The sequence below is a fragment of the Myxocyprinus asiaticus genome, chromosome 38, assembly GCF_019703515.2.
Source record: "Myxocyprinus asiaticus isolate MX2 ecotype Aquarium Trade chromosome 38, UBuf_Myxa_2, whole genome shotgun sequence".
NCBI classification, from domain to species: domain Eukaryota; kingdom Metazoa; phylum Chordata; class Actinopteri; order Cypriniformes; family Catostomidae; genus Myxocyprinus; species Myxocyprinus asiaticus.
In genome coordinates this window covers 20,691,968-20,719,444 of record NC_059381.1, presented here as the reverse complement: position 1 = coordinate 20,719,444, position 27,477 = coordinate 20,691,968, and the positions used below count along the sequence as shown (strand labels likewise).

The 27,477-nt window shown below is 36.5% G+C and overlaps 2 protein-coding genes and 1 long non-coding RNA gene across 6 annotated transcripts in view; 2 read left to right on the top strand and 1 right to left on the bottom strand.

The window, feature by feature from the left end:
• The window catches only part of LOC127428470 (connector enhancer of kinase suppressor of ras 2-like), a 49,666-nt gene extending 36,444 nt beyond the window's left edge, over nucleotides 1-13,222 (top strand). For 3 of the 4 annotated variants that reach the window (XM_051676869.1, XM_051676871.1, XM_051676870.1), the window contains 4 exons: nucleotides 198-292; nucleotides 5,501-6,038; nucleotides 12,046-12,245; nucleotides 12,454-13,222. In XM_051676869.1, coding sequence (XP_051532829.1) covers nucleotides 198-292; nucleotides 5,501-6,038; nucleotides 12,046-12,245; nucleotides 12,454-12,504 — 884 coding nt within the window. In that variant the 3' untranslated portion in view covers nucleotides 12,505-13,222. Of the gene's footprint in view, nucleotides 1-197; nucleotides 293-5,500; nucleotides 6,039-11,337; nucleotides 11,492-12,045; nucleotides 12,246-12,453 lie in introns of those variants that run through there. The other variant, XR_007895113.1, reaches the window with a different exon arrangement.
• LOC127428481 (uncharacterized) lies at nucleotides 5,937-12,015 on the bottom strand. The gene is made up of 3 exons (XR_007895114.1): nucleotides 11,701-12,015; nucleotides 11,328-11,524; nucleotides 5,937-6,047 (listed from the first exon to the last, which is right to left on the bottom strand). It is a non-coding gene; the product is annotated as an uncharacterized LOC127428481 (long non-coding RNA).
• Nucleotides 13,223-16,026: 2,804 nt separating the features above from the next.
• sms (spermine synthase) lies at nucleotides 16,027-26,823 on the top strand. Its single transcript, XM_051676881.1, has 11 exons — nucleotides 16,027-16,191; nucleotides 17,274-17,394; nucleotides 20,826-20,913; nucleotides 21,402-21,466; nucleotides 21,553-21,728; nucleotides 21,845-22,001; nucleotides 23,410-23,497; nucleotides 23,885-23,999; nucleotides 25,019-25,098; nucleotides 25,220-25,335; nucleotides 25,902-26,823. The coding sequence occupies exons 1-11, from the start codon at nucleotides 16,146-16,148 to the stop codon at nucleotides 25,930-25,932; spliced, it is 1,083 nt and encodes a 360-aa protein (XP_051532841.1). The 5' UTR covers nucleotides 16,027-16,145; the 3' UTR covers nucleotides 25,933-26,823.
• The last annotated feature ends 654 nt before the right edge of the window (nucleotides 26,824-27,477 follow it).

Below are 27,477 nucleotides of genomic sequence, written 5' to 3'. Positions count from 1 at the left end.
GTAGCTGTCTCTACATATTAAGCTAGGATACAAGAAAGTATTTTAACATAAAAATTGGACACTTCAGTACAGCAAGAGGTCACATAATAAATGGTTACATGTCACACTGGCATCAAATGTATTTTCTCTGCAGCATTCAGATTTCAGGATTCTTGGAACAGGATCTGTTCAATTGATATTTGCTGTCTTTTCCTCAGACTACTGGAGTGAGAGTGACCATGAGGATGCTGATCACATGTCCAAAAAGGACAGCCCTCCACCTCCCTATGATACTTATCCTCATGCTACCTCTGTACGTTTTATCTGTCTTTCTGACTGTCATTTTGCTTGTCCATATCTTTGTGTGATTGGGTTCCTTTCTTCAGCTAGGGTTCCTTGGGTTCCTTTCTTTGTTTTTCTCTGTCTCATTTAAGTCGTCCTTGCTTCTTCTTTCCAAGTCACAGACTTGTGACTTGGAATCACAAGTCTGTGATTTCATCTTAATTTAAAAAAAATATAAAAAAGTTTAATAGCTGAATTCTCAGTGAAGAACTACACTATGATGAATCCTAAAGAGAGTTCATGGAAACTCAAATTATGACCACTGAGAGCCATGAAGCATTGCCAATGACATAATAGAGTCATTATTAACTACCTATTTGTATATATCTTATGAGATGAAACAATGCAGAAAAACATGGTGGAACAAGAGAAGGGATGAAAAAAGAGAGAGAGGGAGCGAAAGCAGGATTATGAATGAAGTGTGAAGGAGCAGATAGAAAAAGGAGCTGAAGGACACATTTATTATTAGACCCTGGGGATGATTGTGGTCACTGTAAATTCATGGTCAAAAGGCAGTTTATAAAGAGGTCCTCTGGCTCCAGCTCTCTGTTATCTTAAAGGAGAACACGCAAATCAGCCCCATAATCCTAAACTGGAGAATTGTGAGTGTGTGCTGCTGTTTTAAACTGCTCAATCCAGGCAGGGCCTAACTAATGGTGACAGGACTGAGCTTGTAATAGAAGACAGCAGTTAGAATAGGAAACCTGAATATAAATGACACTCTTTGTTTATCTGTTATATTTGTCTATTGGTGTGTGGAGAACCATGTCAGGAATTGTCAAGAATGCATTGATAATCATTAGGGCTGTCGATTTATCACGCTAATTTAGTGCAATTAATTATATAACAAAATAACGTGTTAAAACAATTAACACCATTAATCATGCCTCCTGACCCGCATGTAAATTACGTAGTAAAAGTAAGTATTTTCCTACCACCGGAGCAATTCAACTTTGAAGTATATAACTTCATGTTTTTATGAGCCACGTCAGCAGAGGGCAGTCAGTGCACCTCAACAAACCTCACAACAGCACAGCCACAGAGAGCCGGTCACACAGGACAGTTTTTTACAACTGTACGAAGCGCAACAGAATCCTGGGATCTCAAAACGTGTTTTTCTACTTTTATAAACTACTTTTAACTTGACACATCATCCTAAAAACCCAGCATTTATGATGCAGAAAACCAGTGAGACACCTCAAAAACATTCATCTGACTCATATGAACATATACTGACAATATAAAATAGCGCAGATGGATTGAAATTGAACTAGGTTGCAAAATGGATTGCTGTCAACTGTAAGCTTATGTTCAATGATATGGGATTAAAACAAACAATAGGCCTATATTGACTTCTAAAGCCACTTCATGTATTGTCTAATCAATGCTTTACTCGTCTGTGACAATTATCAAAGTCAGGTTTATTGTCATTTTTCCTTTGCAGGGCAGAGAGAAAAACAAAATACAGTTCTCCTGGAAACCTTGGTGCAAACATTCACCATTTAACAGAATTACAGCAGCACAGTAGCATCATGTTACAGACTGACAATAAACAGACATGAGTGATAGTATGTCTAGATATGAGGGACAGTTTATACAGACTATAGACAATTTAAATACAAACAAACAATCTTCAGAATTATGAAATATATTTTAATCTGAATGTCTAAATTATTATATTTATTACATATATACAGTGTGTATGTATATGTATGTATATATATATACGAGCAAGAGTGCGATATGGCCCTACATCAGCACTGCTGTGATTCGGCCACAGGCCAAGTGCCATAGGTAATCACAGCAGTGCTGATTTAGGGCATACTGCTGACTGCAAGTATGATATTGCTTATATACAACAGTTCAATGAACAAGTCGATTTAATTTTTATTTTTTTGGAAAAAACGAATACGGTCATAAGAAAGGCATTTGTGCATGGAACTACTTTCTTACGCGATGGATCAGAATCTGCCGTTGCTGGTTTAAACCAAATTATGCGTCCAAGCCTCTCAAAAACATCACTTTTGAACTTGTATCACGCCTTGGGCTGTTCCTAACAAGTTATTGGAGAAACAAGTGTGTGTATGTGTGTGTGAGAGAGAGAGAGGGAGAGAGATGGAGCGTGTGCAGTCACCTGTCTCTGTTGCCACTCCCAAGCAGAGATGATTTAGTGTGTTAGTCAGCTTTCTGAAGATAATGTCATTTTGGTCAAATGCATCCTATTTCCTCTGTGGAAAAATAGCCATCCAACCAGGGTATTCCTCCTTATTTCACGGATGTGCAAGAATCTTTCACTATAGTCCTCTCCAATATGGAAACTCCGGGAAGAGGTAAGCGCCTTGAGTTTGTGTAATTAATCAGTCTGTTGTGTCTCTCAGCTGTGATGAGCCTTAATGCTGAAGTTGTTAAAGCCGTTAAAAGCTATTTCCTATCTTTAGTAGTGTAGTTGTAATCTGAGTGATCACGTAGTGCTGATGAAATAAAACACTGACTTTCGCTGACTCACTTCACGTCACCTAATTGGCTTATATTACACACAAAAATTTTCTTTTTTCACCATCTGCTGGCTAAAATCTGTAATGTCACAAAAATAAATGTAAAGAGATACCTGTAAATATAGCTCTTAACACATATGCACTGCTCTTAAAATTTAGTTTAGAACACCACGAACACAAGTGGTGTGAGACACACAGTGAAGCATCCGAGTGATGATGTACTGAGTCGTTAGTACTCATGGAATGTCTCTCGTTCGAGGACCATAACTAACTGTTGTATATATACAGTATGTATATATATATATATATATATATATATATATATATATATATATATATATATATATATACACACACACACACACACACACACACACACACACTGGCGGCCAAAAGTTTGGAATAATGTACAAATTTAGCTGTTTCGGAAAGAAATTGGTACTTTAATTCACCAAAGTGGCATTCAACTGATCACAAAGTATAGTCAGGACATTACTTATGTAAAAAAACAGCACCATCACTATTTGAAAAAAAGGTCTTTTTTTATCAAATCTAGACAGGCCCCATTTCCAGCAGCCATCTCTCCAACACCTTATCCTTGAGTAATCATGCTAAATTGCTAATTTGGTACTAGAAAATCACTTGCCATTATATCAAACACAGTTGAAAGCTATTTGGTTCATTAAATGAAGCTTAACATTGTCTTTGTGTTTGTTTTTGAGTTGCCACAGTATGCAATAGACTGGCAGGTCTTACGGTCAATATTAGGTCAAAAATGACAAAAAAAAAAAAAAAAAGAAACAGCTTTTTCTATAAACTCATCAGTCAATCATTGTTTTGAGGAATGATGGCTATACAATGCTTGAAATTGCCAAAAAGAAATGAAGATTTCATACAAAGGTGTACATTACAGTCTTAAAAGACAAAGGACAACTGGCTCTAACAAGGACAGAAAGAGATGTGTAAGGCCAGATGTACAACTAAACAAGAGGATAAGTACATCAGAGTCTCTAGTTTGAGAAATAGACGCCTCACATGTCCTCAGCTGACAGCTTCATTGAATTCTACCCGCTCAACACCAGTTTCATGTACAACAGTAAAGAGAAGACTCAGGGGTGCAGGCCTTATGGGAAGAATTGCAAAGAAAAAGCCACTTTTGAAACAGAAAAACAAAAAGAAAAGGTTAGAGTGGGCAAAGAAACACAGACATTAGACAACAGATAAATGGAAAAGAGTGTTATAGATCTTATCCCCATTGAGCTTTTGTGGGATCAGCTGGACTGTAAGGTGCGTGAGAAGTGCCCGACAAGACAGCCACATCTATGGCAAGTGCTACAGGAAGCGTGGGGTGAAATGTCACCTGAGTATCTGGACAAACTGAAAGCAAGAATGCCAAGGATCTGCAAAGCTGTCATTGCTGCACGTGGAGGATTTTTTTTAATGAGAACTCTGAAGTAGTTTAAGATGGCATCTTTAATTTTTGATGGGAGTGACAATGAAGCTGTGAGGGATAGACTTACAGTCTCTTCAATGGTTTGTGCTGCAGTATTTTTGGATCGTTCCACAGACAAAACATTGAAAAAACATTGTGGAGGCGAGGGCATGGTTGAGCGTTCATCTGGAAAGAGAGTAAGCGGTAAGGGTTCTCACCTGAGATTAATTGCTGGTAATTGCTTGTATCTTTGTTCACAGTGAGACACGGGGGAAATAAAAGGGCCAGTCCTCAGAGTGTGTGAGAGAGAGAGTGCCCAGCTGAATTTTTTTTCAAATTGTAATAGTAATTTTTCACACAATTTATATCCTGACTATACATTGTGATCAGTTGAATGCCACTTTGGTGAATAAAAGTACCAATTTCTTTCCATAAGAGCAAAATCTGTACATTATTCCAAACTTTTGGCTGCCAGTATATATATATAATTATTTGAATTATTATGTATTGTTTATGTTGCATTAAATTTCTTTGGGGGCTTTTTTAAAACAAATACTGATGTAATTAATTTGTTAAATTAATTGGCACGTAACGTAATTAATTCAATTAAAAACAATTAACGGTTGACACCCCAAAAAATCATACATTATATGATACATAATACAAAGCTGCAATTTATATACACTTTTCCCTACAGAGGGTTAATATTTATTATTACACAGCTCACTGGAATACTTGATTCTTATTGATCAATCGTGTCATCCAGCGGTCTGATATTTCTGAATAATGACTGCACATCCAGGGATAAAGAGATATTTCATCAGTTTTCTGGGTATTGCAAGTCATCTTTTTTACTTCTCACTCTACGATCTGAACAAGTAAGCTAATAAAACAACTTAAACTCCAATCATATTTCATGTCCAATTATTTATTTATTTATTTTGTGCAAGTAGTCATGTGATAAGCAGTATAATGAGCAGTCAGACACTCACATCACAATATAAACACCAGACAGAATTCTAATACAAAGCCAGAGGTGGAATTCAACTGTTTTTGGAGACTCCGCTGTCTCTTTCTTCTCACATACGTATTTTAAACTCAAATCAATATTTCATGTCCATTTAATTATTTATTTGGTAAGAACCCAAGTAATAAGTGGAATAATCTTCAGTCAGCCAGTCATTATTGGCTATTCTTGATAAAATCACTGTTCACACATACAGGGCATAACAGGTCCCTCTCTATGTTACAGGCTAGTCCATTCCAGGAGCCCAAACGTATCCGCCCCTCCTCCACAGAGACCATCCAGTCTCATTCCCCCAAGGAGGCATACCACTCTGAGACACAATGGGGCAGTCTGAGCTGCGCCAGCTCTCCAGGCCAAAAGTCCTCTAGTCAGAGGCGTTCGTGGCAGGACCTCATTGAGACACCCCTCACCAGCTCCGGTCTCCATTTTCTGCAAACACTGCCACTGGATGATGCTGTGCTTATCAATGCCAACCGAGCTGTGCCTGTAGAGCTCCGTCGCCAGTCCACTCTCCCTGCCCAGCACGGGCTGCCACCAGAAAACTATGTCCCTCCCACTACACCCAACCAACCCAGCCAGAAGCCCATCACAGTTGGAGGAGGAAGAGGAGGAGGAGGCAGAGGACTTGGAGGAGGAAGCAAGCACCGCAGCTTTACCTTGCCCCGTGATAGTGGTCTTCATGCCATCCTGGCTGCAACCAGTGCAGTTGAACACGTAGATGCCCAGCACTACCAGCAGGGATGGGCTCATGCTAGAGAACCAGGTTAGTGCTCTGATAATGGATGGAATTGAAAAACATCCAACATTTTAAAATTACTAGTATAGAGTTGTCAGTTGTTAATAATAAGAACAATTGCTTCCATTATTTGACAGTCAGCCCCTTTATACCTTCCTATAGCATGCAGTATTTTTTAAGCTGCACAGTTGTGGAATAAATTGCGTTTGTTTATTGATGGTACAGTAGATCCCTAAAGAAGCAGTTCTGGAAACACTATTTGTACCATTTAGGATTTATTATTTCTTTTTTTAATTTTTTTCGAAAGTACTATCGCTGCTGAAAATGTACAATGAGTATTAAAGAAAATTTACTTTGTATCATTTCATAGCCATTCAAGCCATATTAGCTTCTGAAACCTTGTAAGTTATGATTTTGGTATTTGACATCCAAGATGCTTTAAAGAATACCACAGTAATACCATGGTTATTTTTTTGGTAGTGCCAACTGCATGGTCCACCCTAAGAGACCTATGGCCCACCTTAGATCTTAGAGCTTGAGCAGGGACTGGTTATTATTGGATCTTTGCCCATTTCATGATTACATATTGAGTTGTGTTTGTTTTTCATAATATTGTTGATATTTCTTTGAGTTGATATGTGTTTTTAATTAATTTTGTGTATGCTAGTAATTTGTGAGAAATAATTTCCAAGGAGATCTATAATACCTTGAAAGGACTATATGTTAACTTTTCCATTCTTCTCAGAGGCAGTTGTCTCGGCTGGTGCATGCACCTTCAGCAGTGCATACTGACATCTTTGCTCATGGGCACTCAGTACTGGAAACATTTGTCATGTGACTAATTACTGTGGAGCTGCAGAAAGAATGTGTGAAACATTGTGTCAGCACTGATTAGCTGATGGCACCACAAGAACATGCAGTGTCCCAAGCCCTTCACTAGCTACTTTCCTGAGCAGTGATGCAAAGGCAGTAGACAGGGGAATATACGTCTATTTCACATGTTTAAGAACATCTACTTTAATATAATTAAATATTTGTGGTTTATTTGTTGCTTGCAAAAATTTTATTTAGTCAGAATACACAGTAGGGATGTGCCAGGGTGGTCGACTAACTGACTAGTTGTCTAACAACTGACTAGTTTATTAGTGGGGTCAACTACTAACATGGATATTTTTTAGTGGTAATGGTTTTAATGGGAGACACAATTCTCAAATTAATTGCAAGATGCAACTTCTTAGAAAGTGTTTTAGCGTGATGATAGCTTGCTGTGCTTAACAGTAAATAACAGTCAGCGCAGTAAAACCCTCTGCATGAAGTTTTGTCTCTATAATGCTTTAGGTTAAGTCCTTTTATGTGCTGCTGTTACAGCAAAGCGCCTCATCAACAATACATTTCAAGACGATCACTGTCGGATGGTAAATCCTCTGCTGTGAGTAATATTGCCATATTTGTGAGGTGCTGTGGAGAGATTAAAGTCTATTGCTGATTTTGTCTGACACTGTTTAAATTAATAGTTGCAACAAAAAGGTTTAAACTGCTTAATGTTATGAACTACATTTGTACCCACAATATTATCTTGCAGTTCTACGCTTTTAAATGCGCACTCCTTTTACATTAAAGTGCATCATTCTGCATTCAGGATGCGCATAAGCAGTTTTGTGCCACTCTTTATTGGATCCTTTCTTATTTCTTACTTTTTTTTACTTGGATTGATTTGTGCAATAAAATGTTACAGTTATTTAGCCTATTTATTTGTTGAATATCCGTTAGTCACCATGTTGAAATGTTGCACTAAGCATCCGTATATCCCTCTGAAACGCATCTGATCTGGGTCACATGCCTAATTATTCATTATCCTTAACCCCGACTAGTCGACTTTTTCCAACATCCAGCAGTGTAATGTAAAAAAAAGAAAAGCTACATTTGTCATATTATTATGACATACGCAGCAATAAAGCCAAGAAAACTGAGGCAGTAAGCAAACGCACTCACCTAAACCTCTCTCTTAAAAAAAAAAAAGTTCAAGTTTTGTTGGACAGTTCATATAAATGTTCAGTTTAAACTATTTAATGATCCACTTAACCCCTTACATGGAGGTTACTTCTTATTTTTTAAGGGAAATATGTGTTTGCTGTTGTTTATCAGCATGTTTTGGACTGTTTGCTTAATTGTTTAAGTAATTATATTTTGTATGAATTAAAAACAAATGTTTAATTTAGTATACATTTTGTATAAATTATATTAGTTTAAACATTCTAATTGTTTAATGTCACCCTAATTGAAATAATTATTGATTGGTTATTTTTTTATTTATAGTTCTGATTGCAGAATTAAATATCATCTGATATATTTTAAAATATATCTCTCAAATTATTAATAATATTTACTTTCTCTAGCTAATTTTTGTAAGAAGTTCATAGTGTGGCTAACTACTTTTTGTAAAGAGTAGCTTGACTGTAATTGTAGTTCTTGTAGTTATGAGTAGCTTGTAGCTTGGTAAGCTATAATTTCAAGGAGCTTCCTGAACATTGAACTTTTTAGGCCATCGAGAAAAATGCTTTAATTCGGCATAATGGTGTAGTTATGGCATCTACTAGCAGGGGCTAACTTTCAGAAGCTAATTGATTACAATGCAAATCACAATCCTGTGCATCTATAGTTTTTTTTTTTTTTTTTTTGGATAGCTTGACAACTTGATTTAAATTTATAAATGCTCACCATTTGTATTACACTTCAATAGGTATTATAATTTAATTATATTTTTTTACAAAATGTCCCTGAGAGGATGCCATGTTTTCCTTCAGTGCTACAGCTATTTGTATTGTGGCCTCAAATTATGAATATATTGCTGGTTGATTCAGATGCACTGTACCTGCAAATCTCAGTTTAATACCAATCTCCCTTAAAGGGATAGTTCACCCTAAAATTTAAATTTTGTCATCATTTGTTCACCTTCATGCCATCCCAGATGTGTAGGACTTTCTTCTACTGAACACAAAGATTTTTAGAAAAATAATTTCAGCTCTGTAGGTCCATACAACGCAAGTGAATGGTGGCCAGAACTTTGAAGCTCCAATAGGATATAAAGACAGCATAAAATTAATCCATAAGACTCCAGTGTTTTAATCCATGTCTTGTGAAGTGAAATAATAGGTGTGGGTGACAAACAGATCAATATTTATATACAGGTGCATCTCAATAAATTAGAATGTCGTGGAAAAGTTTTTTTTTTATTTCATTTATTTCAGTAATACAACTCAAATTGTGAAACTCGTGTATTAAATAAATTCAATGCACACAGACTGAAGTAGTTTAAGTCTTTGGTTCTTTTAATTGTGATGATTTTGGCTCACATTTAACAAAAACCCACCAATTCACTATCTCAAAAAATTAGAATATGGTGACATGCCAATCAGCTAATCAACTCAAAACACCTGCAAAGGTTTCCTGAGCCTTCAAAATGGTCTCTCAGTTTGGTTCACTAGGCTACACAATCATGGGGAAGACTGCTGATCTGACAGTTGTCCAGAAGACAATCATTGACACCCTTCACAATGAGGGTAAGCCATAAACATTCATTGCCGAAGAAGCTGGCTGTTCACAGAGTGCTGTATCCAAGCATGTTAACAGAAAGTTGAGTGGAAGGAAAAAGTGTGGAAGAAAAAGATGCACAACAAACCGAGAGAACCACAGCCTTATGAGGATTGTCAAGCAAAATCGATACAAGAATTTGGGTGAACTTCACAAGGAATGGACTGAGGCTGGCATCAAGGCATCAAGAGCCACCACACACAGACGTGTCAAGGAATTTGGCTACAGTTGTCGTATTCCTCTTGTTAAGCCACTCCTGAACCACAGACAACGTCGGAGGCATCTTACCTGGGCTAAGGAGAAGGACTGGACTGTTGCCCAGTGGTCCAAAGTCCTCTTTTCAGATGAGAGCAAGTTTTGTATTTCATTTGGAAACCAAGGTCCTAGAGTCTGGAGGAAGGGTGGAGAAGCTCATAGCCCAAGTTGCTTGAAGTCCAGTGTTAAGTTTCCACAGTCTGTGATGATTTGGGGTGCAATGTCATCTGCTGGTGTTGGTCCATTGTGTTTTTTGAAAACCAAAGTCACTGCACCCGTTTACCAAGAAATTTTGGAGCACTTCATGCTTCCTTCTGCTGACCAGCTTTTTAAAGATGCTGATTTCATTTCCCAGCAGGATTTGGCACCTGCCCACACTGCCAAAAGCACCAAAAGTTGGTTAAATGACCATGGTGTTGGTGTGCTTGACTGGCCAGCAAACTCGCCAGACCTGAACCCCATAGAGAATCTATGGGGTATTGTCAAGAGGAAAATGAGAAACAAGAGACCAAAAAATGCAGATGAGCTGAAGGCCACTGGCAAAGAAACCTGGGCTTCCATACCACCTCAGCAGTGCCACAAACTGATCACCTCCATGCCACGCCGAATTGAGGCAGTAATTAAAGCAAAAGGAGCCCCTACCAAGTATTGAGTACATATACAGTAAATGAACATACTTTCCAGAAGGCCAACAATTCACTAAAAATGTTTTTTTTATTATTGGTCTTGTGATGTATTCTAATTTGTTGAGATAGTGAATTGGTGGGTTTTTGTTAAATGTGAGCCAAAATCATCACAATTAAAAGAACCAAAGACTTAAACTACTTCAGTCTGTGTGCATTGAATTTATTTAATACACGAGTTTCACAATTTGAGTTGTATTCCTGAAATAAATGAACTTTTCCATGACATTCTAATTTATTGAGATGCACCTGTATGTCCTTTTTTTTTTTTTTTTTTTTTTTTTCTCTATCAATCTCCACTTTCAAATTTTATTTTTTTTTTTCTCGGCAGTTTGGATTCTTCTTGTATATTGCCACCTACTGGGCAGGGAGGAGAATTTATGGTAAAAACTGATTTAAATATTGATCTTTTTCTCACACAGACTTATCATTTTTCTTCTGAAGATATGGTTTTAACCACTGGAGTCTTATGGATTACTTTTATGCTGCCTTTATGTGCATTTTGGATCTTCAAAATTGTGGTACCTATTCACTTGCATTGTATAAACCTACAGAGCTGTAGGAATATTCTCCTAAAAATTTGTGTTTAGCAGAAGAAAGTCATATACATCTGAGATGGCATGAGGTTGAGTAAATGAGAAATTTTTCATTTTTGGGTGAACTATCCCTTTAAGACTTTCAATAGCCTCATATTAGGTGCAGTCCATGATTGAGTGTGACAGCTCTCGTCTCTGTCTGTCTTGTTTCATCTCTCCTTTCTATTCCACACACACACTCACACATTTACCATTTCTCAGAAACTACTCCACAGCACATGAGAAGGAGTCCCTTCTGTCCGTGTTAATGTCTTCTCATGGATAGAGGCAGATGAATATGGCTTCAGGGCCATTCTCCCTCACCGTCTTCCTCCGCTCTTTCTTCCAGCTTTGGATCCCTGATAGTCTTGCCAATGTAAAGTGTAGGCGATCTCCTTCATGTAAATAGCTAATAGGATATATTTTTAATGTTTAACATAAATAAAACATATTTTTACTGGTCATTAATGCTGTAATTATGTCAGTGTACAGTGCCTGCTAATTTTATCCTAGGATAAAATCTTAGGAATCTTAACATTTTGACTTAAACACCTAAAAATGTAAATTCTGTAATCATTTACTCACCTTCATTTTGTTCCAAACTTGTCTGACTTCATTTCTTCTTTGGAACATAAAAGGAATGGTAGTTTCAGTCACCATTCACCTTTATTGTGTGAAAAAGCAGATGCAATGAAAGTGAAGTGCCTTTTAAGGCATCTATAGTGTTAAACGTCTCTCATACTTCAGGGATTTTGCATAAGGCCTGATTATGTTCAATTTAGTTACCTCTGTTGACAGATTAATTTCTTATCTGTGGAGTTATATATATATATATATATATATATACATATATATATATATATATATATGATAATCACAGGTTATTTCAAATAATTGTCATTGTAAATAACTCTTCAATGCTCTCTACAGGTCCAGAGCGGGAGCGCAGGCACCAGGCTGACTCATTGGTAGATTTGTACAGGGCTCTGGAAAGGACTAGTCTATCACCAGTCAATGAGCACAGATCCTCTACTCGTTTAGAGTACAAGCGATCATTTGTCCGTCGCTGCAATGACCCGTTACTCAATGAGAAACTGCACCGCCTGCGGATCCTGCAAAACTCATTCAAGGTGCAGTTTCCAAACTGCTCTATTTCCTTTTATTTCTACAAGCATTTTTTTTTTTTTTTTTTTTTTAAGTTGTTTGGGAATACAAATAGAACACCAAGGAACTTGTCTTTGTGTGGGTGGATGAGATTTGTCTTTGATGTTTTATGATCATAGACATGTGCTGAATAATTTAATACACATCATTAATCATCATGTCTTGTTTTGACAGGACATCCCTCTTCAAGATGCAGAGACAAAGATAATTCACCGCGATGTGTAGCCAGAGTTACAGAAGAACACAGCAGGGCACAGCACCAGCTATTTCAGCCATATCTGCTAAAGACACCTTTTACCAAACTTCTCTTTCTTTTATTCCAACATTCATGAATTTCCTCTGGTTGGACTCACTTTATTTTATTGTATTTGCCCTCTCTTATATTTATGTTGTTGCACATGCTAATATTGGCATTATTTTGTACATACAGATATTTTTTTTTTTTTTAACTGCTGAAATATTTGTGTTTGTAATAATGACTTATATTGACTTGACTCTGGCCTCCACCTGGGGCCAAAAAACTGCACTTCCTATGAACTCTTAAGAATTCTACGCTGTTGTGTCTCATGACTTAAAAAAAATACAGGGAAAGATTAGAACTACTGATCTAGATAATATTTTGTTATAAGATTTGCATGTCCATTGTCTGTTTAATATATTTTCTGTAAGTGATGTTTGTTTTCATGGTCTTACCTGAAAGAGTTAATTTGGACTTCACTGAAACTAACATTTTTAAATGGTAAATGTTACTATGACTGAGAGAAGGACTGATTGCGTGTCTATGTGTGAGTGTGTATTGAAACCGTAGGTTTGTTGTATATAATGTATGTTGTAATATTCTGACCGTTTGCACACTAGTTCTGGAAATATCCTATGTTGCGCAGCAAGGTTCTTGCAATAATGTTGAACTAAACAATTAAATGGTTTAACACTGTCTATTTTTGTAAGCATGGTATCTATTGAGATGTTTGTACATTGTTTTGTATGCTGAAATATGTTATCTTAAGATAACTGCAAGTGTAAAACCCTTTTAATGTGTTCCCAAAAGATATTTAACAAATTGAAACTTTCATGTGAAAGCACCAGTGTTCTAGTATCTTCAGAAAGTAATTTTAATAATAAATTGTGTGATGTTTTGACATTCTTTTAAAATTTCTTAATAACCGTATGCACTTTTGTTTTGACACATTTTTTACACAACATTTACACATTTCAATTTCACAATAAAATTCCATCAAATTGAATTGAGTAATCTTTAATCAAATAAAAAAACAGAAATATTTAATGTTTTATTAATTAAATTTTGTTAGACAGTACACAATTCAGTTTGATGGAATTTCATAGGAATAAATTATATAAAACATTTTAAATATAAAAGCAATGTCCTCTAGCATTCTTCTAAACAGGAAAAATACTTTTTAATCAGATGTATGAAGAATCTTTAATCACTGCATAATTATCTGATCAGTAGCTGTCTGATATCCAGTATTCGTAAAGCTAATGTATTTCAGATTAACAACATTACTTGATGTACAGATGTGGATGATGACAGCTGAGCTGTACTTGGACTGCATTTATCCAATCATTGGTTGAGTTGCACTACTGTTCTGGCACTTCACATGATAAACAGACAGTGCACATGCTCACAAATGTGCAAAATATCCAGTCTTGTTCAGCTGGCAATTAAAACACTTGGATTAACAAATACATAATGAGGGGAAAACTCTATTATTGGTCCCATTTGTTTTGCAATATAGAGGACTAAGTGTAAATATCTTGTTTAAGCACAAACAATAAAGAACCATGGTGCTATCATATGATACTGAATGATTACCATATTCATGTACCATGCTATTGGTACTCCAAGCTACTCACTTCATCATATATTTACCATCTGATTACTGCACCATCGTACCATCAAAGAACTTTTTGTAAGTGAGGCAACAAATTAGTTCCTAGTTGCTCTAAATTGTCAAATGCACAGTTGATTTCATACGTTATTTCTGCTCATCTTTTTTTGTTTGAAGGAGTGAAACGTTATTCCCCTTACTGGACATGGAATGGGGGAAACATTGATGCAATATTTACTAAATTAACACAAAATGAACCCTATTCCATTTGATGAAGCTGCACACTGCAGAACACAATTAATTTTAAATGAATGTTCTGAGTTCAGTACAAGTTAAGCTAAATAGAAAGCATGTATTGCACAATGCAGATTACCACAAAAAAATAATTTGGGCTCATCCCTCATTTATAAAAAAAAGAAAGAAAACCACAGAACAGTGAGGCACTTACAAAGTGAATGGGGTCAGTTTATAAACATTAAAACTGTTTTAAAAGTACAGTACTGTGCAAAAGTTTTAGGCACTTAAGATGTTTCACAAAAACATTTGTCTTAAGATGGTTATTTATATCTTCAGCTTTAGTGTGTCAAAAGAAAAAATACATTTTAGACTCCCAAACATTTCTTTTGCAAATAGAAAAGATTAGAATAGAAGAACAGGGCGCTCTGCATGAGATGGCATTGCCCCCAAAGTGCCCACCACTGAACAGCGAGTCAGTCTGGGATTACATGAAGAGACAGAAGCAACCGAGACAAAAGAACTGTGGCGAATTCTCCAAGAAGCTTGGAACATCCTATCTGTCAACAACCACGAAAAACTGTGTCCAGGTGTATTAGGAGAATTGGGGCTGTTTTAAAGGCCACACCAAATATTGATTTAGCTTTTTTTTTTATGTTTACTGGACTTTGTATGATGTTAACTGATAAATGAAAACTATGTATGGCATTATTTTTGAAGACATCCTCACTATGCAACATTTGTCACAAGTGCCTAAAACTTTTGCACAGTACTGTATATCCACACAACATAAAAGTCATATGTGTTAAAATGATTTTAGTGTAATAAAATCTCTGTTGAACATGATTTTAGTATGATAAAATGGCTTAATGGAGGTGTTTTCTGTGCTCTCCATCTGTCTCTCTCAAAGTCTGAAGTGGCTGGAGTGGCCCTGAAGCTCCCGACAGTCAGGTCCAACAGGGTAAAAGGAATGTTCCAAGTTTAAAACAAGTTAAGATGACCACAAAAAAAAAAAAAAAAAAAAAAAACATTTAGACCCGTCCCTCGTTTTTTAAAAACAGCAAAAACCGCGGAGCAGTGAGGCACTTAAAATGGAAGTGAATGGGGCCAGTCTATAAATATTAAAATACACACTGTTTTAAAAGTATAACCACAAGACTTAAAAATCAGACGTGTTAATATAATTTCAGTATGAAAAAATATCTGTTGTACATGATTTTAGTGTAGGCTAATTGAGTATCTTACTTTTCGCAATACGGTTTACCAGCGTTAGCCTACGTCGTCCTGACAACGAAGTTGTAATTTTGGATGTAACTTTACACAAATAAGTTTATCACTCTAAAATAATGTTAACACATATAAGTTTACATCCTGAGGCTATATTTTTGAAATAGTGTGTATTTCAATGTTTAAAGACTGGCTCCATTCACTTCCATTGCAAATGCCTCACTATTCCGCGGTTTTAACTTTTATTTTATTTTTAATAAACGAGGGACGAGTTTAAATAATTTTTGTGGTCATCAACACTATGCAACAATGTTGATTTCGCTTAACTTGTTTTAAACTCAGAACATTGCTTCCTTTCACCGTGTTGTGCCTGACCGTCCGGTGCTTCATGGCTCACTCCGCCCACTTCCGAGCTTCAGGCAGAGTGCACAGAACACACATCCCTCCCACCATCAGTCTACCCTTGCCCGATCTCTCTCCCTCTGTCACTACAGACTCTGCACCGATTCATCACCGGCTGCCTCATCCAGGCATGGCAGACGGCTTTACCCCATCATGGCAGTGCTACATTACACCCTTGACTTCAAGCTCCGCGCGCCAGGTAAATTTCACTGAAGTAAATAAAGGTGGCGAGTGGAAGAGGACAGGGTTCTCGTGTTGCATTGCAGATATGCGGGCCTCTTCGCATTTGCTCTGAAAGCGATTTATTGTACCTGTAGTAGAAACGAGGTTGCCTCCCTTTGCATTGCTGAAAGTGACAGACGAGACGAGCATGCATCTGTCAACGCAATCAAACGTAAAACGTCTTTGTTTTGGGTATCCCTCTCTGACGTTTGCTCTGATATATGACCTTCCAGTGGGGTAGCATAGCGGCGTTAGCAGAGGCTAATGTGAGTTTGTGCTCTAGAGCTGGTGGCTCTTCATCGTGCATTTGAATAAAGCTATGTGCACATACTATACACAAGCAAAATGCTAGCCGCTGACTTGTGGGTCTACGCTTTCTTTTTGTCTGCAGTTCCCTTGTTGCGCTAAAACAAACAATTAAGACAGCAGGACCTGGAATAAAGATCTGCCATCTGGCTGCCATCATCATGTATGTGCAGCGCGTAACCTGTTATATACTTATTAGTACCTAAAATAGGCACTAGTCCTGTGCACATATCACTCACATTCAGATGAGTTTTTCTACATTTATTAATGCTCTTGACACCCATTGGGGAAGGTCGGTGGTGCATCTATTTTGTCTGGCTAAGTATATCGTATACCGCAAGCCGATAATATGAGTATGCCATGCACCAGCGATCATACTTAGATATTATAGAGGCAAGCATTCTGTGTGTTCTGTGAGCAACGTGACACGTGCAAAGGGTCATGGTGTGCTGTTATGCTCAGGTGTTGATTTGAGATTTAGATTAGATTATATAGATACTGCTACAGACTTGTGCATGCAACTCATCTCCTGATAAACAGTAGAGTAAGGAATAAGAATAGAAAGAATAGAAAACAGCAAGAAAGTGCAACCTAGTTACATTAACATTGCAAGTCAGCACGGATGTATGCAGTAAGGTCAGATGTTGGGATTGCTTTGCTGTCCGTCTACAGTAATTCTCTCTCAGGGGAAATCTTCCTTAGGGGATTTTGAAGCAGAGGATTGATCCATCTGTTTTTGCTCTTTCTGTTTAGCTGATGTTTCTGCGACTGTGCGTGGCCTGCAGTCTATATTTCAAGAGCAAGAAATGACAGAGAATGTCCACGAATCGGAGGGAAATGGATATTTGGCCACCTTTATTGGCAAGAATGGCAGGTAAGCACTTTTGCCTCAAGTGCCACTGTTACAAGCACAGTATTTTAAGCCTTTATTACGAAAAAGTGCTATTGGGATATTCCTGGTAATCAGCATATTCAAAAAAACAAACAAACAAAAAAACAAGACAGGCACATGGGTGATTCTCACAAATGTTTAATATTTAACCCTGTCAATAGAAAATAAATAAATAAATAAATTAAGTTTTGAATAAAGAAAATGAAGCCTAAATTTAGGACATTACGATTTTTTAAAATTGTTATATTATTTTTAGGATCCTCATTCTCATTACCGTAGCATGTCAGGATGTTTTACTTTTGCCATTGTATTCAATGATGATTCTCATTACCGTAACATATTTATTTTTTACTGTATTACGTTAAAAAGGATGCTATTGTACAATTGTTTTTTAGTTCAAATCTGTGAAAATTAAAGGCAGTACTACTATAATGTAGAAATACTTTACAATTTAAATAATATATCTTTTTTTCACGTTGCGGTAATGAAAATATTGCAATGACCATCTTTTGTCGGGAGGTAAAATGTGTCATAAAATAATGTCACAAAATGTGAAAAATCTTAATGGCTGTAAAATAGGCTTCTTTTTGTAAATGGAAAATATAATTTCTTATTTGTTTCATTTGATTTTGAAGTAAAATAGGAACAGGGCATTTTCTTGACAGATTTCATGAGAATCTGAGATGTTCTTTTCCCACTGTTATGGGGAGCACTAAAGATGCTTGCTCTACCCATTAATTATGCTGCATATTTGTAATAATACACAGTAATTTAACCAACTGATTAATTCTAATTCATGTCCTTGAAAACAGAACACAAGAGCACAATGAATAGCAACATTTTGCCCATGAGACTCTTGTGATGTTTGCATGGTTGTTTGATTTATCGATTTATTTAATATTTGTGAAAATAATCTGTCTCCTTTTGCTCCAAAAATGTGTTTCCTTTATTGATTGACGTTATTGATCTGCCTGTGTCACAAAGCAGAATTACTTTGATTTTGATTTTGACACATGTAAGCCACATCCACACAAATCCATTTAAGTTTGAAACCTCTGTATTCAGTTTCCTAATGTCATCGTTTTTTAAAGTATGTGGTTATGGAGAGCATTTTCAAAAGTCTCCATTATCTGTGGAGGAAAATGTTCTAGTGTGGATGAGAGGCTTAAATGTTTCAGACTAAAAGGTATTAGTATGGACGTAGCTGCAGATATACAATATAATATGCAGAATATAATATTCTGAATAAGGTGTTTACTTGACAAATAATTCTGATTAATACAGGCATACACCAGCTGTCTTATTCAAATGAGTAGAAACCAGAATATTGGTTTAATCGGGTTGTGGCAACTGGGTTAATGCATTTACATGACATATACATAATCGGAATATGACCAAATTCTGGTTAATATAGGAATATTTCTGTGTATGTAAATGGAATCGTTGTCTTTCTAGTTAGAAGATCATAGACTTGTCAGGGAGATTTTACAACATGCCACATTATGTGGAAATTCAAGATTTTTAGAACACTAGGGAGAAGTGAGCTGAAGTTGATGATGTAACTACCTTTTAACTGCCATAGTTGCCCTATTAATTATATAGAATTTGTTTGTAATTACTCAGTGGAACAAAGAGAGGTTTCAATTCCATTGGGCCATTCCATGAAGTGTATTCATTTTTGTCCCATAACAGCTAAGCACAATGTTGAACTTTACGACCAGAGTTAGACAATAAAATTACTGAATCCATTCCTGACCACACAAACGTACCTCTAGTTCCCCCCAACTGAAAATGCCAGGTGTGCTCCTATGTTCAGACACTTTTTAGGATGACCATTGATTGGCCAGTTAAGTTCATCCTTTGTGAAACAGTGGGTCATTTAGATGAGACCGAGTATGGTCAGTTTAGTGGCTTTGTGTATCTGATCTAAAGGCTTTGGCCCTCACTTCCTGTTTTGTGTGTGGCTCTCTGTAAACACAGCTGGTAGGTCTTTGTTTAGGCTTAAGCTGGGATGAAGCTGACCTGGACACAGTGTATCACTTTTCGTTAAGGTCTCTGCTTGCAACCACCTTTGTGTTCCGGCCTGCCTACCAATGCACAAGCCTGCTGTTCCAGCAGAACTTGGTGGAACATGAGGAGGTGCCATAGCAATGGTCTTGGACTGTTTAGACTGTACTGTAGTCCCCTTTAAAGCCCTAGGGATCTTAAGGTCATTCGTAGTAGTGGTCGACCGATATGGATTTTTTTAATGGAATGAAAAATTCTGGTGGAAGATTTTTAGAACTGAAACTACGCAGAATGACCACCTCAGTTAATAGGCTGTTCTGGCACAGTTTTTGGCCGATGACCTCATTTCTAAATGGCCAAATATCATCTGATTAATCAGCCTGGCCGATATATTGGTTTATATCTCATTTATAGCACTTTAAGCTAGGGCTGGGTATTGATACAGATTTACCAATTCCGATTCACAAGCTCTCGATTCGATTCCGATCTTGATTCGATATCGATTCATATGGGTACATTTCTGTTACAATGTCCATTTTGCTTACATATAAAATAAATTCTCTCTCCGCTAATGCTCTTAATTATAAAGGAACCTTCTAGGCAACACTTATAAGTACAATTCGAAAATATGAATTTTACAAATTATATTTTATCATTAGATTTTCATTAAATTGATATGTAGAACACATGCTTTATCGGTACAGTCTCTTTAAGACTAGCGTCATCAGCCAGTAAGTGCATATAAGGAGAGAAGCCGTTCTTGGTTTCTGTAGCGCATCCATGTGGGATTAGAATTAAATGTTTCTTTTTTTATTTTAATCAACATCTGACTGTAAAAAAACAGAAAGGGTATTAAAAGAGACAGTATTCAATGACATATGGATCCATGGACACACAGAACGAGTTAAACCAAACTTTTACTCTCAACACGCAGTGAAAGGACCTCTTTGTTAATAAAATCTCCACTATACCTCTAAATCACTGGTGAGTGAAATCTGAACATTTACTAGCCAGTGGCTAATCATAGACATTTTTATTCGTATAGCATGAGATTTGGTCGCACATGCGAGAGATTTACTTGCATAATAGAGGGTTGCCACAAAGTGACAGATCGATCTTGGGATTTAAGAATCGATATCGAGATCGTTCAAACAAAGATCGTGATGTATCGCAAAATCGATATTTTTTACCAAGCCCTACTTAATGCACTAATGGATGTTGGCCAAAAAACAGCTTATGAACTGTCTTTTCTCTAATAGGGTTGTACTATTGTGAAACTCAGTATTTTTGTTGTAAAGATTTGACTGAAGTTTTATCTTTTTGTCTTTCATACACCTCTTTGTGATCTCATGGAATTATATGGTGTTTTGAGGTTTAAATGCACTTCTGTATTTTCCATGCATCAGGTTTGCCATACTACGAATGCACTCTCATGGTCTGGTGACCTTTGACCTGCAGTGTCTGGAAGGGGATGATGTAGCGCAAGTGGACAATGTGAGTTAACAGAATGTACAGTAGGTGCTGTCAGGATTGATAGAGATACTTATGTAATGAGCCCATGCCACAACTTGTTACAACATTCTTCCTCAAGGACATGATATAAATATAGAATTCATTAACCAGTAGCCTGAATTCAAAAGGGAGTAGTGTTCACTTGCTCTTTGTAACTGCTCTTTGTTGATGATCCTGTGCACCATGTATAATAGTGTTTGCATGAAGTTTTACATTTAATCACATCATCCTGAACTCTATATTTATATACAGTATGGTTAGTGGTGAGTGCTTCTACGTGTAGTGTTGATTCAGAATTTGCTTACTTTTTCTTTAGAGGTCAAGAGCAATTTCTCCTGTGCCAGCTTAATATGCCAAAATAGTGAAACCAGTCATTGTTTTTGCAATTCTGTTTGGTGCTGCTAGATGTACAGACATTACATTCTTCACCTTTAAAAGAATCAAAATTAGACAATTTGCTCTCTTTGTAGCTACTAAATGCACTGGAGAAGAAATTCAAGGCTCTCCTGAATGGAAATGTTCAAAGGATCAAGAGGTGGAGCTTAACTAGTAATATTAAAATTTTGAATTATTTGTCATCTTTGAGATTAAACGTTTAACTATATAAATGCGTCCTTTCAGACTCCCTGCACTGATTCGAGGCAGTGATGTTGACAGATACTGGCCCACTGCTGATGGCAGGCTCATGGAGTACGATATCGATGAAGTTGTGTACGAGAAGGATTCTGATTACCAGAAAATCAAAATCTTGCATTCACGGCAGTTTGGCAATATGCTCATCCTTAACGGGGATGTCAGTAAGTTAAAAGGGTCAAATTTTATTTATGTGCTTTTATTTGCATGCTTCTGATGCTTATATTTTCTCTTAATGAATCATGTGAGTGTGTGGTAATTTAGTGTGATCCCATGTCAGATCTGGCAGAGAGTGATCTGCCCTACACTCAGGCCATTATGGGCAGTGGCAAAGAGCACTATGCTGGAAAGGAGGTACTTATTCTGGGAGGAGGAGATGGTGGAATTCTCCATGAGGCGGTGAAGCTCAAACCAAAGATGATCACCATGGTTGAGATATCCTTTATGCCAACAGTTGACTGCAGCTAAGTGATCCTTAGCTAATCCCGATTTAAAAACGTTGCTGACCAATCCTAACTTTTTGAATTTAAGTCAATAGAAGTCCTATGTGTTTGGATATTTTTAAACAGAATTTTACAGAAATTGTCAAAAAACAATGGCCCAATGTTAAAAAATAACTTAAGAAACACAGAGAGGATATTCATAGTATTTTTCCCCCTTTTTTAAATTTTTAGAAAATCTTTGATGTTTTTAAACCATTGGCTTTCAAAATTTTTAAGCCAAATATGATTCCATTGCGAGGGACCCTCTAAAATATTAAAGCCGCTATACATTTTCATGGATAAATACCCTTTGAAACTGTGTGAGAAAAATGGTAAGTATAATATTATACAGACAAAATGTATTCAAATTATTTGAAAAATGTTAAATTAAATAACTGGCTTTTGTATTGTCTTAATATTTTTTACATTGTCTATACTTTAGTAAAGCCAAAATAATTTATAAAAATATAATCTGGAAAGTATTTAGGCTAATTTGCATTACTGTGAATTGACCGCATATCTTATTCTACCCTGTCAGGGTAGTGCTATATGTACAAAACTGAATTTGTATAGCACTTTTCACAATTTATTTTGTTTCAAAGCAGCTTTACAGAGAGCTTTGCCATACAATGTCCAGTGAGCAACAGTTGCAAAGCAAAAACTCCCTAGAAATATACAATGCAAATACAAACTATTCTTATCGAACTTAGCATTATCTTAGCGAGGGTGTCAATTCACCCCAGAGAACTTATTGTCCTTGAATGAGAATTCAGAATTTTGTAACCCTACCTCAACTATCTGGTGGCCTGGGTAGCTCAGCGAGTATTGACGCTGACTACCACCCCTGGAGTCGCGAGTTCGAATCCAGGGCTGCTGAGTGACTCCAGCCAGGTCTCCTAAGCAACTAAATTGGCCCGGTTGCTGGGGAGGGTAGAGTCACATGGGGTAACCTTCTCGTGGTCGCTATAATGTGGTTCTCGCTCTCGGTGGGGCGCGTGGTGAATTGTGAGTGGATGCCGCATAGAATAGCGTGAAGCCTCCACACGCTATGTCTCTATGTTAACGCGCTCAACAAGCCACGTGATAAGATGCGCGGATTGACGGTCTCAGATGCGGAGGCAACTGAGATTTGTCCTCCGCCACCCGGATTGAGGCGAGTCACTACCACGAGGATTTAGAGCGCATTGGGAATTGGGCATTCCAAATTGGGGAGAAAAGGGAAGAAAAAAAAAAAAACAACAACTGTCTTGCGGCAACTTAAACTGGTTACTAAACTGAATGATATGCACTCCCTAGTATTTCTCATTCAATTGTAATTAAGTGTGATTTTAAATATTTGCATTCCTTAATTAAGCATTTACATCGACGAGCTGGTGATTGTCGGATGTCGGAAACACATGAGGAAAACATGTGGGAATGTTTTAGATAACTTGAAGGGAGATTGTTATGAGGTAAGAATTTGATTGGCTTTGCCATGACTTTTTATCAGTTCTTATTCGTCAGTCCTGATTCCTAAATATATATTTCAGTTTTGTCCATTTCACTCCAGTTTAGACTAGAGTGCAAATTCTTGTTTGTTTTTTCATCCTTTGCTGTATGTCATAACTTTTTGTCAGTTGCTTAACATATTTCTTTTTATGCCTACAATTTCAAAGAGGCCCCCTTTCCTGCTTTTGAAACAAGTCCCATGTAATCAGTTGGGGGATATTACTCAAACTATGGGCAACTGGCAGTTTTGCATGGGCAACAATGAGCCTTTATTTCTCACGATGAATTTCACTTGTAATTTTAAGAGAAGCAAAAATGTTTCTTTTCACTTTTACCTTTGTTTCTTTCAGATTTTGGTACAGGATTGTGTTCCAGTACTTAAAAAGTTTGCTGAACAAGGGAGGACGTTTGATTATGTAATCAATGACTTGACAGCTGTCCCTATCTCCACAGCACCAGAAGAGGGTTAGTAAATACAGCTCACACCTTTCTGATTGTGTCCATTTGACCCATTACAGAAAATTAATTTGAAAAAGCCTGCGACACTCGCATTATCAAATGGAATAGAAAAAAACTAAATTATATATATATATAAAATTTTTTCAGACAAAAAACATTGTTTTCCAAATATACCCTCTGTCTGCCATTGAGTGAACAAACAGGCAGTCCTGCCTCAAACCAGCAAACTTTGACTTCTTAGTAATTGGTATGGTATCCATTAAGGCTACACAATTGATTGAGTTAACATTGAAATCGCAATATGGTCTTGTGCCATTACTTACCTTGAAAGCTTAAAATTAGACTGCATTCAGCGAATCATTCAGCGCTTCAGTCAACATTGTGTAAGCAAGCTGCGCCCTCTAGCGGTGTGAATCGCATTATCTATTACACCGCAATAGAACTTAAAGGGCGTTTTGTTCCTTTGGTCATTTAAAATTTTTCTATGATGTGACTGACATTTCTGTGGAATTGCCCAACATATGCATAATATGAAATTGTGATGTAGGTATATTATATTTAGTTATTTTCTATATATTTTAAAAAATCTTTTTATCTTCTATTTATCTTCCATTGTGGCTCTTTTTAAAATGTTGGCCTGTCATGTGTTCAACAGATCCAATCCATGTTCAATGGAAATTATTTATTTTTAGAACAATAAAAAATTGTTGTACCTCATTGTACATTTTTAAAACATAATTTCTGAGCAAAACAGTGATTTGATGACAAAATAAGGTAAGTGGGAAAATATCGGTATCACCCACTAGTTTTTTGTAAAAACAGGTATCGGCCGAAAAAAACAAAAACATATTGGTGCACCCCTAGGTAAAAGGTGTTGGAGTCCCTGCCCAGTATATTGTAATGTAATAAACAATAAGACAGTGTAACAAACACAGGTAATAAACAATTTGATAAAGCAAACTTCTGATTCTTGAACCAACGTTTTAAAAATGACATCAATGCATTCAATCTAAATTCTCCTATAGACTCAACATGGGAATTCCTGAGGCTCATTCTTGACCTTTCAATCAGAGTTCTGCGACCTGGTGGGAAGTATTTCACGCAGGTAAGAGGGCTTGCAGTAAAAGTAGCTCTGAAGTTTTCCTGTTTTTCATTCTTTCTTAATGTGAATATGCCTGCTTTTTAAGAAAAAGTAACTATTGTCATGATTTATTTTCTGCCTGCAGGGTAATTGTGTGAATTTAACTGATGCACTCAGTGAATATGAGAAGCTTTTGGGGAGACTTTCATGTAAAGTGGAGTTTTCCAAAGAGGTGGTGTGTGTGCCCTCATATATGGAGCTGTATCCTTTTCAAATTATTTTTCCTGCAGTTGTTCATGTGCCAACCAAGATCAGAAACTGATATTATTAAAAGAGTTCTGCCTGGTATCTTTAAGTGCAAGCACGCAATTTCGGTTTATAATCTTAAGTTATGTATTATTTGGTCTTGGTATGTGTGTTGCAATTGTTTATCATGTTTAGCATTTACTCTGAATTTAAATTTTTTATTTAGTATTTTTTACATAAGTTTTATATAATGCTTTACATTATGTTGTATATTTTATCTAGGCTGATAGATGTCAGTATAAGTCAAAAGAAGTCTGCGGATATATACTGGCACCTCTGTGTGGATGTAATACAAGGTTTAAAAAAAAAGAGAGAGAAACAGTTGGTTTTATCAACTGTCATTGTTTTGAAATGATTTACTATCCTTTGAACTATTTTGGTCACATTGACCTATGCAATCTATTTTTAAATGTGGCTATAAATAATTATTCTCCTGTCCACTACTATTTTGATTAAATTTTTTTAATAATCTTCATAGCCTTTCTCACATGAGTGGACCGTTCCTTAACATGTTGACTCAGGTGGGTGTTTTACACCGTATGGAAGAAGTAATGTCTCTTCCTCTTTCACTCTCTCCTCTCAAGTCCTGCCGGAATGTGAAGACTTCTCCCTCACCCTCTAATGCACTGAGGGGAGACATGCACATATCTCTCCAAGCACTGTTTCTACTGTCCCTTCACATCCAAAAATTAACAGCCTTCCCATTTTTTTTGACATGGCTATTTGCTTTTGTGTTTAAAATGACACCGAGATGACAGTTTTGTTTGGTTGTTTGCCAGTTTTGTTTTGATGTAGTTTGCAGGCAGTAGACAGTGCTGATGTTACTGAAGGCCCGGAGGGTGGTGGAACATCCAGACTTTGCTCTTTTGAGTCGCAAAGAACAGCCAAGGCCAATAGCTTTTTGATTCTGATTTTGCAATGCTCTGTGTTTTATTGTAGTTTCTTTTTTTTTCTTTTTTTTTGCCTTTTGTGTTTGACGTTTTTGCATTCTGTAGTTATTGTGGCTTAAATGTGATTTGATACATGGGGAGTTTAAAGGCTGTTGCATTCTGGGATTGCACCAGATCGTCTGTTCTATTGAAGCAGAAGCCCCTAAATATGTCTTAAAAGGGAAAAAAGTTCCTGCTGTGGCAATTTTCATTCTGTTTTTTTCTTTCTTTTCCGAACTGTGAATGTTTATTTTTAAGATTAGCACAAAATAGATTCAAAGTAGGTTTCCCTGCTTAATGTTGTTTTTGCAATAAAAAATGTTTCTAGTGAAAAAAGTTTTTATTGAATGTAGGCCCTTCAGGTTTATGCCTTTTATCCATACAATGGTGCATTGCTAATATTATTTATCTGATTTTATTTCACCAGTGATTATATTACCAGTGATTCAGCCCTTAACTTCTGTTAATGAGAGTGATAATTATCTATTAAAGCAGTGGAGGGGGAAAAAAATAATATCTAGTCTCTTTTTGTTTGTGCAAGTGCGGGCGCGTGTTCTTTCTGAACCAGTGATAGTCTTCTCTCATTGCAACACTTAGTGCACAATTATTGTGTCGAGTTTAAAGTGATTTTTACACACTATTATAAAAATTGCTCAGACTTCTTCACCAGCTTAGCTACTGTTTTAATAATAATAATAATAATAATAATAATAATTGCAAAGCAATACATATTTACACTTCTTCATGATTAAAAAAAATTGGTTTTCAGTCACAGTCTGAATTGCCTTCAAGTGAGCTAACAACTTTCAGGTTACATGGTGACAGTGCTTGGTACAAATCACTTTTAAAAATTTTGATTGCTTAAAAAAATAGGCTGTTTACCATGAAACAATGAAGATGGATAGTTGGGGTTTTTATTCTGTTAAAAACATATTAAAACAAGGAACACTAAGAGACATATTCCATTATCTATGATGAAAAACATGTTCCAGTTTGCATGTTTTATTTTGTGCAAACAATCAAATATGTGAAAAAGATACTTATATTTGTGAAGATCATAAGTATCTTTTTCATGTATTTTATTGTTTACATAATATGAAACATTGTTGACCTCTCTCATCAACAAGATGTTGCCATCCACAGAACTGCCACTCACTGGATGTTTTTT

Excerpts from the sequence above, each read along its gene's own strand:
- sms (XM_051676881.1), top strand. The coding sequence starts at position 16,146 with ATGGCAGTGCTACATTACACCCTTGACTTCAAGCTCCGCGCGCCAG. Across the intron at positions 21,467-21,552 it reads AATGTTCAAAGGATCAAGAG|ACTCCCTGCACTGATTCGAG; the intron begins GTGGAGCTTAAC and ends GCGTCCTTTCAG. Across the intron at positions 23,498-23,884 it reads TGAAGGGAGATTGTTATGAG|ATTTTGGTACAGGATTGTGT; the intron begins GTAAGAATTTGA and ends TGTTTCTTTCAG.